The sequence below is a fragment of the Stegodyphus dumicola genome, chromosome 1 (assembly GCF_044657685.1).
Source record: "Stegodyphus dumicola isolate Sdum_Otavi_A_Nest chromosome 1, ASM4465768v1".
In the NCBI taxonomy this organism is placed as follows: Eukaryota; Metazoa; Arthropoda; class Arachnida; order Araneae; family Eresidae; genus Stegodyphus; species Stegodyphus dumicola.
In genome coordinates, this window is record NC_140768.1 from 202,911,717 (window position 1) to 202,929,209 (window position 17,493).

The following is a 17,493-nucleotide window of genomic DNA, read 5'->3' on the forward strand; positions in this document are numbered from 1 at the left end:
TTGGGGTTACCGTGTATTTTGAGTAACTCCAAGCCACATAGACACTATACATTTTAAAATATCCATTCCTTCCCTGAGATTCAAACTCAGCGACTGATGCAGCAGGCAGGAGCACTAATCGATTGGGATGGCTGAAGTTTTCATAATCACCAATTACCATTGATTTGAATCATTAATAAATAAAGAATTTTTTTTTTACTTTATGTAATTAATTTCTCAGTATTATATTAATTCCAGCTTCATAATATTTCTGATTGCATAAGGATTTGTCAATTTCTTTGTGGAGTCAAAGCAGCTTTCTTGTTTGAAAGCAAGTTTCCCCAAGAGCTGAGAACAAAAATGAACTTTCCTTAGACAGATGAATGTTTCACTCTTGGATATCCAGCAGTTTCCTTTAATAGTTTACTACAAGTCTAGATATTTAAAAATTTAGTTTTCAGTGAGATCATAATTGCTGAGTAATTCATTGAGATCATAAGTTCATACAGTTAGCTCTGTATGCCATGGAAAATAGTTTCAATAGAAGTACTTGATACATGTGCCATGGATTGCTGATGGTTGTCTTTGGAAATAATAAAGTGATTGGTTTATTTGATTATTGCAACGAATGGAGAGCTATCTGCCTAAGAGGAGGATGCCTTCATGGAGGACTTTCTGTGGGAAACTGGCTTGTATGCACGTTACACATGGGAAAAACCACAAAAATGCTCATACAGTGAGCCTGTTTGCTCGGATTCAAACTATCAGTGTTCAGTAACTTTACCACTTGATAATAAAGGGTAAATGCATGTATTAAATATAAATACATATAGTAAAAGTGTATACAGTAAATATAGCAATAATGGTGTTATACAGTCCCTATTTACTCATGTAAATTTCCCCCTTTTTTCACTAATTCTGCTATTAGAAATTGACACAGGAGAATTAAGGGATGTATATAATTTCGGGGGGGGGTGGAGAGAAGAAATAAGAGGAAAATTTACGCTGTTATAAAGCATATTTTCATATATACAGTAATATTACTGCTTTCAGTTAATGCTTTCTTTATTTTGAATCTATCCATTGCTAGTAATCTTTTGGTTGTAGGATAGAAGTAAAATTCTGTATTAAGCTATGCAATTTAAGCGTGGAGTTTTTATTGCCAGCATAGGCCTATTGTTGCAATAAATTTTAAAAAGAATTGAGGAAAGAAAAGATTATTGAATGTATTTTCAGTGCTCACAATATGGTATATAGTCTATCCAATAAATACGCGAACTGATGTCATAAACACAGTATTTAACAAAATTAGGGTAAAGCAATCTTATCCTGTTGAAATACTTCCCATTTGTAGCAATACACTTTCCCACCTTCATGTTCATTGTTGAAAATATCCCTGGAAGTCTGCAGGAGTCAGGCTCTTCAGGTACCTTGTTGTTTCATGTTTTATTGTTGTCAGGTCATTCCGGTGCTGCCCTCACATGACCATTTTACAGTTAAAAAACAAAAAGAAATCACAGAGGGCTACGTCTGGTTTATAGGAAGGGTGATTTGGTATTGTGATTGAATAATGAGTCAGAAACTCGCAGATAATCACTGATGAATGTGCAGACACATTGTAATGGTGCAACAGCCGTCCATCCTCACCACACAAATTTGTTCGTACTTGATACATGTGAACCCTCAAGCATTTAAGAACCTCCGCAGAGAAACCACTTTTCATTGTTTGTCCTGGAGGAAGAAATTCAGGATGGACAGCATCATGAATGTAAAAGAAAATAAGCTTGCATGGCTTTGATTTTTTTTTTTATCTGTTTTTTCGGCAAAATTTTTTTTCTTTCTATGGTTAAACTTTTGCTTTTTATTCCCTGCTGTATCATTTCAGCTTGATGCCATACTCATATCACCATAATTCATCACCAGTGATTATCCTTTCTATGAATTTGGAAGTTTGAATGGAGTTTTTCCCATTGGTACTGCATTCTGTCTTTCTCAGCTTTTGGTCAGGAACTTTGGGGCAATTTTTGCACTCAGTTTTTCCAACTCCAAATTTTCTCTTAAAATCGTGTGCACAGATGATTTTCCTAAATTCATTTGATCAGCAATTATCTGGTCACTTAACCCCTTAACTGCTGCGGATGTATATATAGGCCTTCCTCAGCCAATGCGTTAACTGCCCCAGGCGTATATATCGTCCTTCCAAAATACTATCATTTGCCTTGCGCTGCTACCTGTAAAATGCTATACAAAGCTGCTACTGCAAAGCTTTGGAATGCAACACCACAATGACCTTGACAAAGTATGCGAAGAAGGATACAGAGAAGTGTGGGGAGAAATTGGAGAGAGGGATGTGTCTAAAGCCGTGAAAGTAATGACTGCGCGGTATTGGCTGGTGTTGTTTGAGTACAATATATATATATATATATATATATATATATTTATTTATTCTGTGTCCTCCATTTTCATTTATTTCATTTACTTTTTGTAGTGGGTTCCAGGAATGAAGAAAGATATAACGGATGTTTTAGACCCATTTATCTTTTTTGAATTATTTTTTGATGAACTGCTCATGCTTCATATTGTTACTGAAACTAACAGTTTTGTAGACGAGTATATGAACCAACACCTTGCAAACGAAAAATGAAGAACAAAATCGTGGCATTCAACCAGTTCAGAAGAAATATATGTGTTTTTAGGCATACTGATTTCACAAGGTACAACACTGAAACCTGATATTACACTTTACTGGTCTAAAAATTAATTGATTGAAACTCCATTTTAGGGATCTTTTTTATTATAAAAACATCATTTTTATTATACTTGCATCTTTTTATTATACTTACATCTTTTTATTATACTTTTACTCAAAACATTAAATTTTGTGCATTCATTTTTTTCTTTTATTCTTTATTTTGTGAAAGTAAACAGTTTTTAGAAAGTAAAACTTGCACTTATTTTCCCCCTAATACATCGCATAACTACGCGTGCCTGTGTGAAAAACCGTGGCACTGGGAAATGAATCTTGTATGTTTTTCGCGGCAGTTAAGGGGTTAAGTCATGATCAGAAAGCACAAGAGACTGCACACATTCAATATTGTGTTCAACAAAAGGTGTTGATGGTTGTCTTGGCCTTGCCTCATCCTTGAAGTCTTCACGACCCTCACTGAAATGCTTGATCCACTTAAGAGCTGTTTTCTTCAGTGTGTTTTTTCCATAAACACCCCTCAACAGTTCATGAATTTTCTGAGAGCTTTTTCCATGTTTTGTCAAAAATTTGATGTTGATTTGTTATTCCATGTGTTTAGTAATGCTCATCATCGACAAGAGCCCCCCCCCCCAAAAAAAGGGGGGGCACCCTCCAGAAATTCCATCTCTAGCTGTACATTCGCCTCAGCGGTCTGGCAGTTATTGCTGTTTCAGTGGATAGCTTGCCAACAGCACAGCACTCAAGGTCACCCTACTAGCTCATTTTATGAAATTATTGGACAGACTACATATTGTATTTAATAATGAAAGGCAGTCTGCAAAGAGAAAGAAATAAAGTGACATCAGTTCGTTGCAAAAATTACTTCATCCTTTTAAAGGAGGATAGATGTATGTTCACAAGAAAAATAAAAAAGTCTTATTTCGTTGTATTTTAGAAATATTTTTCTCAAAATTTTTGTATTTTAAGTGTTCCATTTGATAGCCTTTAATCTTCACTATCTTTCTATAACATAATTTCAAAGACAATAAAGCTTTTTTTAGTATTAAAAGAGGTATTTTATAATTCAGATATTCAGGTATTTTATCCTATGCTTCTTGAACTGTTTTCCAGAGGATTGTAGGTTGATGTTTTGACCATTCACTTTTTAAAAGTCTAAAAGTGCAAATATCAGTGGATCATACATTAGGAGATTTAGAAGGGATATGAATGTAGGTTATGGCCTTGATACTCGTTTCTTATGCCATTTTTTTCCAGGAAATTAATAGTAGATTTTGATGTGTGGCTGCTTGTTTGGTCTTGATTCTCAGTTCTACTGATTGATGGCACTATGGCTAAGGAAAAGGTATTTCATATTTGAGAATTGGATATGAAATATATTCCTGATAATATGTCGAGTTGACCTTAACAGTTTTCTGCACTGTCTTTTATTTTTATTTGCAGCTATATCAAGAACCAGTAACTATCATAAATCTCTTGAAAAAATTTTCTTTAAATTTTTTGAGCATGTTCTAAGATTTTTTTCTTCTCTTTGATGATAATAAATTGATTTACTTTTATTGTGATCATTTAAATATGACCAAGATTCATCTATTGTGACAACATTTTCCCATTTTTGTTCAAATAATTGTTTCTTATAGAGAATTCTGCAGTGCTTTCTGCTTTTGGCTGTATGTCGTGAAGAAAGACTCTGCACGTTGCATTTTTCACCCTTTTAAGATTCAAATCAGCATCAATCACCTTGTTTACAGTCGACAGTGAGCATTTAAATGATTATGCAATTGTCTTTTTGACTTTGCAGATTTTCTTTTAATATTAAAGTTCTTACTTTTGCAACATTCAGAACATTTCTTTTTCCTTGGATATGTATTTTGAACAATTTTTCTCCTTAAAGCCAACCTTTGACATTTCCCCCCTTTTTTTATTGATAATATTATCTATTGTTGCTTTAGATACTGAAAAATCATGGCTTTCACGGGTGTTCTTAATAACTAGATACAAATAATTTTCTTTAGAAAGAGTACAAACATAGCCTTCCACCAATTGCTTCTTTAAAAGCGCAATTTTGCATAAAATAAAACTACCAAACAGAGCAGATGATAATTTATACTTATAAAAAAAAAAAAAAAAAAAAAAAAAAACCTTTTTTACAAGAAGACTATTTTTTTTTTTATAACTAAGCAAAGCAAAGTTGTCTAAAAATTGTGTGAATAGCCTTAGTAGTTCTTGCTTTATCAGTATCTCAAGATTTAATCTCCAGGGACTGTTGTTTTCCCATTCTTGTGTCTACTTCACAATCTACCACTACTATGTCACTTATTACTTTTGTATCTACTTTTTGTTTTTTATTTCACTGATAGGATTTTGAATAATAGAACATGTGCAGATAAACTGACCATAGAGATACAGGAACTGGCTGTTTTTATAGAGAAATCCACATCCTGTTTTGTGTGATTAATTCAAACAACTGCAGGGAAAAAAATATTTTTTTTAATCAAGCACTAATGTTGGATAATTCAGTAATGTGAGCATAAGCAATTTAATTGTGTTCTTTTTTTATTTGCTGTGTGCCAGTAAATGATTATTGAATCCTGAATAATTACGAATGGTGTTATAGATTCATCCATATCTTTGGGCACCATTAAGGAGAAGAAAGACATGGCACAACTCCATCTTAATTTATAATGCCTCAAGAAATGGAATTTTAATGTTTCATAGCTTTCGTCAATTGTTGAATTAATATATGTTAAAATATCTCCATTCCATAATATAAAAAGTGCCATATCAGGGATTGCAGTCTCATCCTTTTAGTATGAGAACAATTTATATATATATCTATTTTTAACAGTAATTATACTGTTAATCAACTTAAGCCCGATTACTGTTGAAAATATTCATTTTCATTGAAAGTTCTTGAATTAGTGAATAATATGAATTCACTTGTGCATAGCCATTTTATTACATAATTAAAAAATTATTTCTTTAAATTTGACCATGTTATTCAAAATCACAGTTATCAAATATTAGAGCAGTGGTTCTCAACCTTTTTTCCTCTGTGCACCCCTTTCACCATTGCTAGCTGATCATTCCCCCTACTTTTCCAAAACTTGAAAAATACATGTACAATATTTTTAATGTGTTTTATGAACTAAACAAGAAAAGGTATAACATTTTTAATAAATGTTAAGACTTGAACAAAAGCAGTTTTTTATATTCATCAATTAAAACTAAATACTTAACAAATAAATAAAAGATTGACCACATTCTCCCCTAAAACTACGAAATTTACCTGCCCCAGTGGGGAAATTTCCTGCCTTCAAAATAATCTCTCCCCACTCTGCTGTATATTTTCCCCAGCATTCTGGAAACTGCTTTATTTCCACTTCAAAAAAAGTGTTTGGCTTTATGCCTATTCACTTTCAAGACTGCAATGATAACCCTGAAAGTTAACTTTACAATGTTGAGACATTCCATTTGCCTGTGTTGCCTGGTCTTAGAAGTTCGCAATCCCTTTCTATATTAAACATGGAATAGTAATGATGTATTTCACAGAACAAAGCATTGCACACTTACTGTTATTGTCCCAAGTACCACATATGACTGTCAAAATTTATCTCCCCCTGTGCTGTCAGTAGCTTGTGAGAATCAAAATATGCAAGATCCATGTGACACAGGAATTATTGCTAAAAGCATCCAACAGATTGGATCATATTTGTATGCTATATAAATAAAAAGATGGTTTTTTAAATAGCTAAACATTAAAAACAGTGGTTTTTAGAAAGTATAGGAAATGGTAAAAGAATATGCTTTTTAAGAAAGAAAATTTTATTCATGCAATAAAAAAGTATTTAAATTCCTTATTCTGAAATTTTTTTCCCTTGTGGAGCTCTTGCTGCTTATTATCTAATTGTATATCTACCATAATTGAGAAAAACAGATTTTGAACTGAATATTTTTATTTGTTATATGACAGTATGGAATTGTTTGATGTAAGCTAATAAGAGATTTCTGTATTATTTTCATAATTCAGTTTTAATATTTAACTGTTATGTTTTCATTCTCAGGTGTTTGAAAGTATTGAAAACCGAATTTGTGAGAGATATTTCTCGTCGGTATGGCAAACAGTTTTCAGCTGAGAAGAAGAAGCTTTCCAGATAACACCAGACTGTTTTGTTTTTACTCCATGCACAGTTGTCAAATAATTTTGACTTAACAAAAGACTAACTAAACTAAAGGGAATTTTAACTGAAGCTGTCTAAAAGAAAGAGGAAAAACCTCTCTGTATCAGTAGATTCTTGGAAGGCAGAGCAATTTTGTGTTGATAAAAGTTATATATAGTACTTTTATATATATGTTTGAAGTTTTAAATTGGCATCTGTTTATATTATTTAAATTCCTATTCTTGATTTTTACCATGTTATATTTACAGAGTTCTTTGTATATATTATATCTTTGAAGTGTATTCCTGCTGCAAATGGGTAGACTTAGAATTTGACCTTTCCTCTCGCCTCTTACTTTTAAAAAGAAAAACATAACTTTTCTACAGAAAGAATTCTGTGTAATAAGCTTAGCTCAGTGCTACCTCGAAATTCCTTCTTTTTTTACAATTTTAGTGACTTAGTCATTAGCGATAAAGTATGTATTTTCTTACATGCATATGTGTAGTAAAACATCTAATTCACATATACTGCCATTAATGATTTCATTTGTAGTGCACTCGTAAATTTAATTTCAAGAATTTTAATAGATACAGTCAAAAGTCGTTAATTCGGACACCCATAATCCGGACCTCCTACAAAATTTCTGCACATGCCTCGTGCTGACGCGTGCACCGTAAGACCTTTACGGCTTCGCATGTGCGTGTGTGCATGTGCATAGTACGTTTACACATGCGCGTTTAATGTATAACGGACGGTATAAGCTAAAATTATCTAATTATCTATTTCAGTTAATGTTGCAGATTGCATTGTTCCTTAATCTTCGAATTGGATCAGGCTTATTATTTTTTGCAGACTGTTAGAGCAATTTTATAAAAGTAAGCTTGAACTTTCGATTATGTCAAATAGAATTTCCGATGCTGGAGCTCCCAAAGGATCTACAAAGCGAAAGTATATTTCAATGTCCATCAAACAAAAAGTGGAATTTCTGCAAAAAGTGGACAAAGGCATGAAGAAAGTGACAGAGAGGTGATTTGTGTCTCTAACCATTCCAAAATCTGTTTATCAATTTCACGCTGCTGTGCCGGGGGGGGGACGTCGCGGTGCGCGATGAATTGGAAGTTGATCTGTCAGCACTATCCTCATCTTCAGGGCAGATGTTTTTATTTTATTCGATTTATAATTCTTCACTAAATGTAGTGTTTCATCGCAATGCACTCCGATATAATTTCAATCAATAAAAAATTCGATATAAATTCAAGCATGTTGGCAGATGCGAGCACTGTGTGTTCGGGCGTTATCCTGCTGAAAAATTGCATTAGGCAGCCCCTGAAGATAGTGAATTAAGCAATAGCACCCCAAACCATTATGCCACGTTGTCGCGCGGTGGGGTGTTACACAGTTACTGCCGGATTAGATCTGTCTCCGTGTCGACGCCACTTATGTATGAGGCGACTGTCACTGGATAAACAGAAGCGCAAGTCATCTGAGAACATGACGTTTCGCCATTCTGTCATCCACATTCCAGTCCAGTCCGGCACCATTCTAAACGTTGGCGTCTATGCTGTGGGGTCAATAGCAGTCTACTTAACGGATGCCGTGAGTACAGGCCATGTTCAACCAATCGACGGGAAATGATTCTCAACTCGCCCTTCTCAGTCTGATCACCATACCCCTCGTAAAATCATCTATCTGCTGGAAGTGCCTTCGTTGACGGCGGCCTGGCATTCTCTCCTATTACACGTATCCTCCGAGACAAAAACCAACTTTCTTCGATAATTCGTCAGGCAGAAATAACGACACGAATATTGCCCATTCTGCATGTTCCTTTGCTTATATCTTACTTCATGTGCGCCGGAGAGCTGCTCATTTCACATCATTCGCATAACTCAGTGACGTGCGTCTACTCTAAAATTTGCATAAATTTCTGACCACTCCTTTTTTGGTGTCGCATTTTCAATATCGAGCAGTGTATGTTAGAGAGGTAATGTTTTCAGTTCAAAAAATTTGATAGCGTTTTTTCAATGAATAAGCACGAATTAGGGCATCCACAACATATTATTATTTTTGCAATGATGTTTGTATGTATGTATATGTGACTATTTTTTCATCTATGATAGGAAACATTTAATTTGTTTTCTGTATTAAAGCTTTCTGCAATCATAAAGATATGATAAGAGTTGGAGTAAAACTGGACAACCAGAAGTGGTATTTTAAACCTCATAAAAGTTTTGAATTAAAAAAAAAAAAAAAAAACTCAATTAAAATGTAAGCTAAAACTTTTCAGTTTCAGTATTTGGCTTTTATATCTGTGGAAACAATAGATTAGATTTAAGTTAAAACTAATAAACTGGGAGTGATACTTTAGCTGAAGCTCTAAACAGTTTTCTGTTAAAAAGTATATTATGATACAATTTTAATTCCAGAACCAGTGGCCATTGTTTGATGCCTAAATATTGAAACTAAATTAGGATATTCGTTTCAAAATTATGTATTTTAAATATATTATAAACATTTAACTTTCTTTACTTAAAAACTGGTTTAAGTATGAGCTAGTCAGCTTTCCAATAACATGCAATTTTTAATAAAACGAAAGGGGCGCAAATATTTGATTATGTTGTTTTGATTAAATTTTTTTTTTTAAAAAAAACTTTTTATGTACAGGCAATTATACCTACAAAATGTAATTTGAAATTCCATATTACAGAGTTTTCTGTTTGTTGGAACAATACATGAGATTATGTGCACAGACAACGAACCAGAAATGATACTTTACCTATTTAAAACAGGGAATTGGCAGGAGGACATGTGCTGACTACATTGGATTTTTTTAGTTCTAATTTGACATAACTTTAAAAAAAGTTTTATCAGCTGAATATTGAGTTTTATTTAACAATTCAGTTTTATCAGTGACTGTAGGTTTTTATTTCTATTTACTTAATGGTAAAATACCATTTAAGGTGTTAAACTGCAATCACAAGTTTTTATTGTTTTAATTTTTACAGTTTGTTGGCCAGTAAATTTAGAAGGAATTAGGCATGCTATCCAGATAACTGCTTTAAATAAATATTATATTTTGTCTGCTTGCCTGAACAGGTTGTTTTTAAATATCACTTCAGCGCAAGTAATAGTTAAAATAAGTAAGTTACCATATAAAAATAGTTACTGTTAATACTTTTCTGTAAATATCCCAGTTGGAAATATATAGAGAAAATTTATCAAAATAAATTAATAAAAAAACTGTAATTATAAATAGTAATGAATATTTAGAGATATTCAGGATACTTGATTTAATATTATAGTTATAAAGTAATTGATGATTTTCACTGTTTTTTAATTTTTAAAACAAACTTGCTCTTTCTTCCAAGTGTTTTATAAGCCTCCATTACTCTCACACATCAGTCAGATATGCCTGGACATCAGGGATATGCAATAAAGTCCAAGACTGCTGTTATTGGGATGTCGTTCAAAAACAGGAAAGGAACCCTATAAAATAATTTTTTAGCAATTTCAGAGTAGCTATATTAAAATGTTTTTCATTTCAATATTTTCTATTTATTTATAACCATATTATATTTTCCTCAGGTTGAGGAAGAAAATTTGTTAAAAAAAATGAATAAAAACGTAGTTTTTAAAAAGTGTGTTGATTCTATGCGTCATTAAATTATTATGTGCATGATATTTTGCTTTGTGTTCAAGAGGTCTGTTTGAAAGGAAATCACTCATTTTGATATTAGAAATATTCTTAATATTTTTTCAGCGTTATATTGCATGATGGGACCATACACTTGTCATCCATGGGCTTTAATTGATAATAATAAATGCCATTGTGTGTTATCTTCTGTGTGGTTTGATGCATAGCCAGGCTTCAGAATGCAGCTACTTGACAAGCACCAGATCTTTTATGCATCTTTCAAGTTTAATTAATTTCTTATCATTTAATAAGCAGGGTGATTTAGGAGCAATCAGTGCACTTCTTAATTTTTTTTTTATTAATGTATCTCATTAATATAAATCAGGGTTTCTTAAACTTTTTTCAGTCATATATCCCTTTTTGTCACTGAGATTTTTTCACAACCCCCAGGACCCCATAATATTTACAAAATTTTTCTGGGACCCCGCAAAGTAATGCGCAAATCCGACACACGTGTGAGTGAAACTGTCAATTTTTTCATTTGCACTGTAATATACTATTGCAGTTTTAGGTCATTAACTTTAATTTCTAATTTTAAGACATAGAACAATGTAAAAATTTTAAATAAGTAACAGAAGAAATGGCAGCATCATGTGCAAAGCAAGGAAAATGAATGTTTAAATTGTAAAAAGAATGAGTCGATGCGTTTTCATTTTGTTCTTTTTCTGTATTGGCTTATCTTTATCTATTTTCAGATACACTGTCTAAAAATATTTGTTAATTGTAGAATTATTATAATAAGTTAAAAGAAATATCAAAACTGCTAAAATTTTAGGCGAGCCCCCTTGCTGCAGGGTGGCGATCCACAGTTTAAGAAACCCTGATCTAAATCAAAATACATTTAATTTATAAAGACACACAGCAGTATTGTGATCAACAAGAGATGTTTCTAATTTCATATGTGGTGTACTGGTGCAGAATTGTTTGATTTCTTGATAATATTACTTAATTGATAATTTATAGAAACATTTCGAATAGTTTTATAATTCATAAAAATATTTTTAGTGACACAAATTACATTAAAAATATCTTTTATTAATTACAGTATGACTTCAAATTGCATATACCTAGTACAGAATCATTTGATTTTTATAACATTTTACACATTACAGTATAAAAATTCAAAATGAGCATTAAATTCTGGACTCGCAAAAACGTTTGTTGACATCGACAAAGATTTAAAAAATATCTGAAAATGTATGTAAATTCTTCAATCTGATCCACTCTTTTTCTGCAATTGAATAGCAAAGTTCATGGATTTTTGAGATTTACTGAAATCATAATTCAACAGCTATTTGCAGTGCTGTTAAACCATGAAATTAATTGAAAAGCATTTTTTCGTCATCCTATTAATTTTTAAATGGCAGCCTGTTACTGCTGCATCTTAGCTTTCTTGCCATCTGACAAACAGGTTTTGGGCAGTGATATATTTGATATGCATAATAAGTAGTTGCTTGGGAGCTTTTAAGGTGTTTGTGTTTTGGCAGTAAATTTGATGATTGCATCTGTTTGCTCTTCATTGAAGATACCTTTTTATACAGTTCCAACATAGTTATGTTTAAGACACAATAACACGCTGGACAAATACTAATTCAAAAGTCAAACAACAAAAATCAGTGTTATATTTTCAAATTTTCGCAGGACTAGTTTCGATGGTTTTACCGAACCACCATCCTCAGCTGTAAAAGCGCAAATGAACGAGATAGGATATAATGATATTAGATATGAAAGCCTGGGCAGAAAGTAAGCTAGTGGCGCCATCTGTTGATGAAACCAGAACTAAAACATAAATTAGGATCGTTAACTAAAGCAAAGTTTTTTTGAATGTGAAATGCCTCAAGAAAATCCAGTTTTCCAATGGAAGATGCTTTTTGAATAATTTTGGCAGCAGAAAAATTGAAAGTGTGATTTTCGGACTAACAACAGAAGAGGTTGTTGGGCAACAGAAGACTTCTGTGTTTCTTTTTTTTCTAGCATATACCTCATGTTCCTTGATGCTCTAAACATGTCACTAAACTCTTAAACGAAGGACTATATAATCCCATCCCTAAAGATCCTTCACCTTTGGACCTGTCAAAAATAAATACTGCGATCAAATCTTCACAAATCATTTCAAGTAGCTTAAAACATTCGCTTATCCCATCTGTTGCAAATTGTGCCAGATTATATGCTCTTCCCAAAATTCATAAAAGTGGTATTCCTTTCCTTCCTTCTATTGTATCAAATTTAGGTACTCCCTCGTATCCATTAGCTAAATATTTAGTTTCTAGATTTTCAACTCTATTAGACAATAACATTTACACCATAAAAAATTCAATAGAGTTTGTAAAAAAGGTTAAAAACATTTCTCCCAGAAATTTACTCATGGTTTCTTTTGATGTAAAATCATTATTTACCAATGTTCCAGTGGAGGGTGCATTAAGATGTCTAGAAATCAGACTTCGCGAGTTTCATTTCTCTTGCATCGAAATTGATGAGCTAATTTCTCTCACTCAACTCTGTTTGAAACAAACACATTTTGTTTTCCAAAATAAATATTACAAGCAAACTGAGGGATTAGCCATGGGAAGCCCCCTCATTCCCATCCTGGCTTATATCTACATGCATTATTATGGATCAAAATTGTTTGAAACTTTAAACTTCCCGGTATGGTTCTGCTACGTAGACGATACTTTTACCCTGTGTGAAGGTAATAAAAATGATTTAAATAAAGTTCTTTCAACAGTGAATTCTATTTATCCTGCTATTCAGTTCACTTTTGAACTTGAGCCTTGCAATTCTCTTCTGTTTCTCGACATTCTGGTCACACGTAACACATCCAACTTCAGTACTACGGTTTACTGTAAACCTTCATTGGTTTGCCTTTCACCACACTTTAAATCATGTCATCTGACTAAACTAAAGTTAGCTTCATTTTATTCCCATGTTTTCTGTGCTCTTCAAGTTTGCTCCTCCAAACTGTCCCTTGAAGAACTAAATTATTTAAAAGCAATAGCTATTGACAGGGGCTTTTCACCCAACATTATTAATCGAGCAGTTAAAAAATTCTCATCTCAACACACTAAAAGGCACACTCTTGGTTTAGGAGATTATAAAAATTCTGTTGTCATTCCCTTCTTTCCATCAATTAGCTATAAAGTTGCACATATGTTTCAGAAATTTAACTTAATTAATTGAAAAGCATTTTTTCGTCATCTTATTAATTTTTAAATGGCAGCCTGTTACTGCTGCATCTTAGCTTTCTTGCCATCTGACAAACAGGTTTTGGGCAGTGATATATTTGATATGCATAATAAGTAGTTGCTTGGGAGCTTTTAAGGTGTTTGTGTTTTGGCAGTAAATTTGATGATTGCATCTGTTTGCTCTTCATTGAAGATACCTTTTTATACAGTTCCAACATAGTTACGTTTAAGACACAATATTTATTCTACCATCAATAAAATTCCGAGTTCCATATTCAAGGACCCCATTCGGGATATGAATTCTTGGGGTATTTATAGGATTCCTTGCTAGTGTGGTTTGATTTAAATTGACCAAACTAGGAGAGCCTTAAAATTTCGCGTCAAAGAACATGAGGCATATGTTAGAAAAAAGGAAACACAGAAGTGTTCTCTTCCTCAACATTGTTGGTCCGAAAATCACACTTTCAATTTTTCTGCTGCCAAAATTATTCAAAAAACATCTTCCATTGGAGAACTGGATTTTCTAGAGGCATTTCACATTAAAAAAAATCTTTCTGTTCTAGTTAACGATCCTAATTTATCTTTTAGTTCTGGTTTCATCAACACATGGCACCACTAGCTTATTTTCTGTCCAGGCTTTCTTATCTTATCTAATCATTTTATCCTATCTCATTCATTAGCGCTTTTGCAGCTGAGGATGGTGGTTCGGTAAAACCATCGAAACTAGTCCTGTGAAAATTTGAAAATATAACGCTGATTTTTGTTGTTTGACTTCTGAAGTAGTTATGTTTTCTTGTTGTTTGACAATTACTGCAGTTTTTGTGCAAGAAGGCTGCTACATGTGAGTGCCTCTTGCATTTAGACTAGATATTGAATTGCTGTAAAGTGTGATCTTTTACTTGATTCTATTTTTAGTGTTCCAGGGCTGCAATAAGGGCTGTGAGCTGCGATATATGCTGTTATATGGCCTTAGTCTTCAAAATTGTATGTGAATCATGGTGTTGCCTTGAATATGGTAGAAGACATAATCTGTATACAGTGAGGCCACTGATATGGATTGCTGTATCTGCAAGGGCTTTAGTTGGGGACTGCATGCAAATCTTGTTCTGTAGATTGTAAAAAGCTAGTTGACAGTTTGACTTTTGCTGTATTCTGGTCCAGTCTTGTAGACATTAATATGGCAGTTTCTTTTTCTTCAGTTTTCTACAGTAGATATGGTATTCTTCCTAGTATTTCTAGGGCAGTTGGAAGTATTTCACTAAGCCAACAGCAACTCTTCATTCATCTACCAAGATGACCAAGTTGCTGTTTTCATGTACATAGGTGGTTTCTTCTCAGAGCTGATGTGAATTTCATGCTCCAAATAGACATACTAGAGTATGATACTATTTCACTATACTGTATAGCAGGATATACTTCATTATACTAAAATTTAAGCAGATGTCATTAAAGGTTTCATATGGCAGATACTGTGCATCTTTTAGTGCTGCACTTCCTTGTTTTGGCTATTTTATATGAGGAAGCCAAATAATCAGTTGTTGATCTTCAGATCTTGCTAGTTGAGATTGTTAGCAAGCTCATAAGCCTAATGTACCTGAGACTGTATTTGGCTTTACTTAGTGTAGTCAGATGCCACCACTACCATTATGAAGTCATAGGTGATGATTTTCAGATATACTATTATTTGTAAAAGAATTAATGCAGGGCTTGCAACTAAGTTCTACTGGATTGGGCCAAGACAGGAAGCATTTTGACAACTATTTGTAGCATTATTGTTTACTATGATGTTATCTAAAGTCATTTTAAATTTCAATTTTGTAGAGTAGAATTAAGATCTGTGATTGTTCTCATGCTATAGTCAATGAAATAGCGCAGAAAATCTTTAAAAATGTGGATTTCATGTCATAAAAGGGAAATCATTAAATTTGGACTTAAAGAATAATAATAAATAAATGCAGATTAAAAAATATGTGCTTTGTGATCAGTTTCATTTTAGCTTTTATGTAGATAAATAGTTATTAGATATATTTTAATTTCATATAAGAAGATAAGGATTAAAGACACCAGGTAATTAAGATAGCATTTAAGTAATCAATAAGGATTAAAGACACCAGGTAATTAAGATGGCATTTAAGTAATCAGTTTCAAACACGGAGGTAAGAAAGGAAGGAGTGGCCAAACCGGCATTAGAAGTGAAGCACTGCCCTGAAGCTTCGGTCACCAGATGGGGTGTTTTTTGTTTACATTCAGAAGCTCGATTGACAGCGCTCTGATAGTATTTCGACACACGACAAGTTCCATACAAATTGAAAAACGGGACATTTTCGCATAAAATAAACATTCCTAGTATGATGGATAATAGCAATTTGTATAGTTTAGCTACATTTACGCAAAAATCACATCTTGGTTATTTTTCGATAACTAACGACAGAGATTTTGATTATGAATTTGTTTTATAAAATTCTAAGCTGTTGAACTACAAAAATATAGATTTTAGCAAAAACGTTATGCTTAAAGAATGAAAAATACCTCACCGTACCTTTAAAATTGTATACATTTTTTGATACCCTTAATACAACAGTAAAACGCCAAAATGTTTTAAATAAAATTAATTTTTTTTTCACATCAACATATTATTGTAACATGTACTTTTTAAAATTAGTGTAAATTACTTTACTGAAAAATATATTGAATGCACAGGAATTAAAGATTTCCACATGCCGGAAATGAAAAATATGAAATATGTATGGGTATTTACGCATGTGCTTCCAAAAAGTATGTATCTGCATTTAACAAAATACGTAAATATTTATTAAATTATTTATAAATGTATTTGAAATGAAGCATTTATTCATTCATAAATAACTGTGAAAGTTACTGTGAAGAAATCTAATTATTAAATATATCTAAATTTATAATGATTATAAATATTATCTAAATATACAATAACCTTAACATTGAATTGTAAACATAAATTGACGTTGTTGACAAATACGTTATAAAGCTATTTAAGCAAGAATTGTTCGTACTGGAAAGCAATCTGTTAAAAGGTATTGTAAAACAATTTCTATGAGATGCGTACTTAAGAAAGTAATAAAGAAGAGTTTTGGAATATGTATTGTTGAAATTAAGGGTAAGAAAATCTAATAAGTATAATTAAAAGAATTATTCCCCTTACATTTTATAGTAAGTCAATTACAAGTTTTAAATAATATTTTTAAAAAATCGTTATTTTGTTCCCTTTCAGAAATATTCAAAGAAAGTTAAGTACTATTTAAAGTATTTAGCTATTAACTTAAAAGGTGCTCTAATTTGAAATGGACCGAATAGAGCATTAATTATAAATTGACTTATAGTTTTCGATTTAAAAGATGCCTAAGAAGCTAAAACATCATGTCATATATGAGAAAGTATTTTAGGAAGAAGCTTTATAAATATAAAAGAAATAATGCATAATTTTAATAATCCAGTAAACTTTGATCTTAATTTTTGTAATCCTTAATCAAATCAAATCGAATTACCTTAATTTTTTTCTAATGTAATTAACGAAAACTTGTGAAAATATTTCAAACTAAACCATTCTGAGCAAGCTGTTCTGTGAAAAGTATAGCATTTAATTCCGTTCAGAATGAAATGTTAAAAAATGTATTCTTTTCATATACTTAGGACTCTTAAGTATTGTAGAAAAAGAAAATATACACATTTATATGCATATTTACGACGTAATTACAAAATATTTACATCCGATCTTATCAAAACCCATTGAACTCAATGGTA

At 32.2% G+C, this 17,493-nt stretch overlaps 1 protein-coding gene across 2 annotated transcripts in view; it reads left to right on the forward strand.

Annotated features, from left to right (window-relative positions):
- Positions 1–10,481, forward strand: part of LOC118181003 (xylosyl- and glucuronyltransferase LARGE1-like) — a 160,896-nt gene extending 150,415 nt beyond the window's left edge. For both annotated transcript variants that reach the window (XM_035350079.2, XM_035350081.2), the window contains exon 21: positions 6,748–10,481. In XM_035350079.2, coding sequence (XP_035205970.1) covers positions 6,748–6,841 — 94 coding nt within the window. In that variant the 3' untranslated portion in view covers positions 6,842–10,481. The remainder of the gene's footprint in view (positions 1–6,747) is intronic.
- Positions 10,482–17,493: the final 7,012 nt, after the last annotated feature.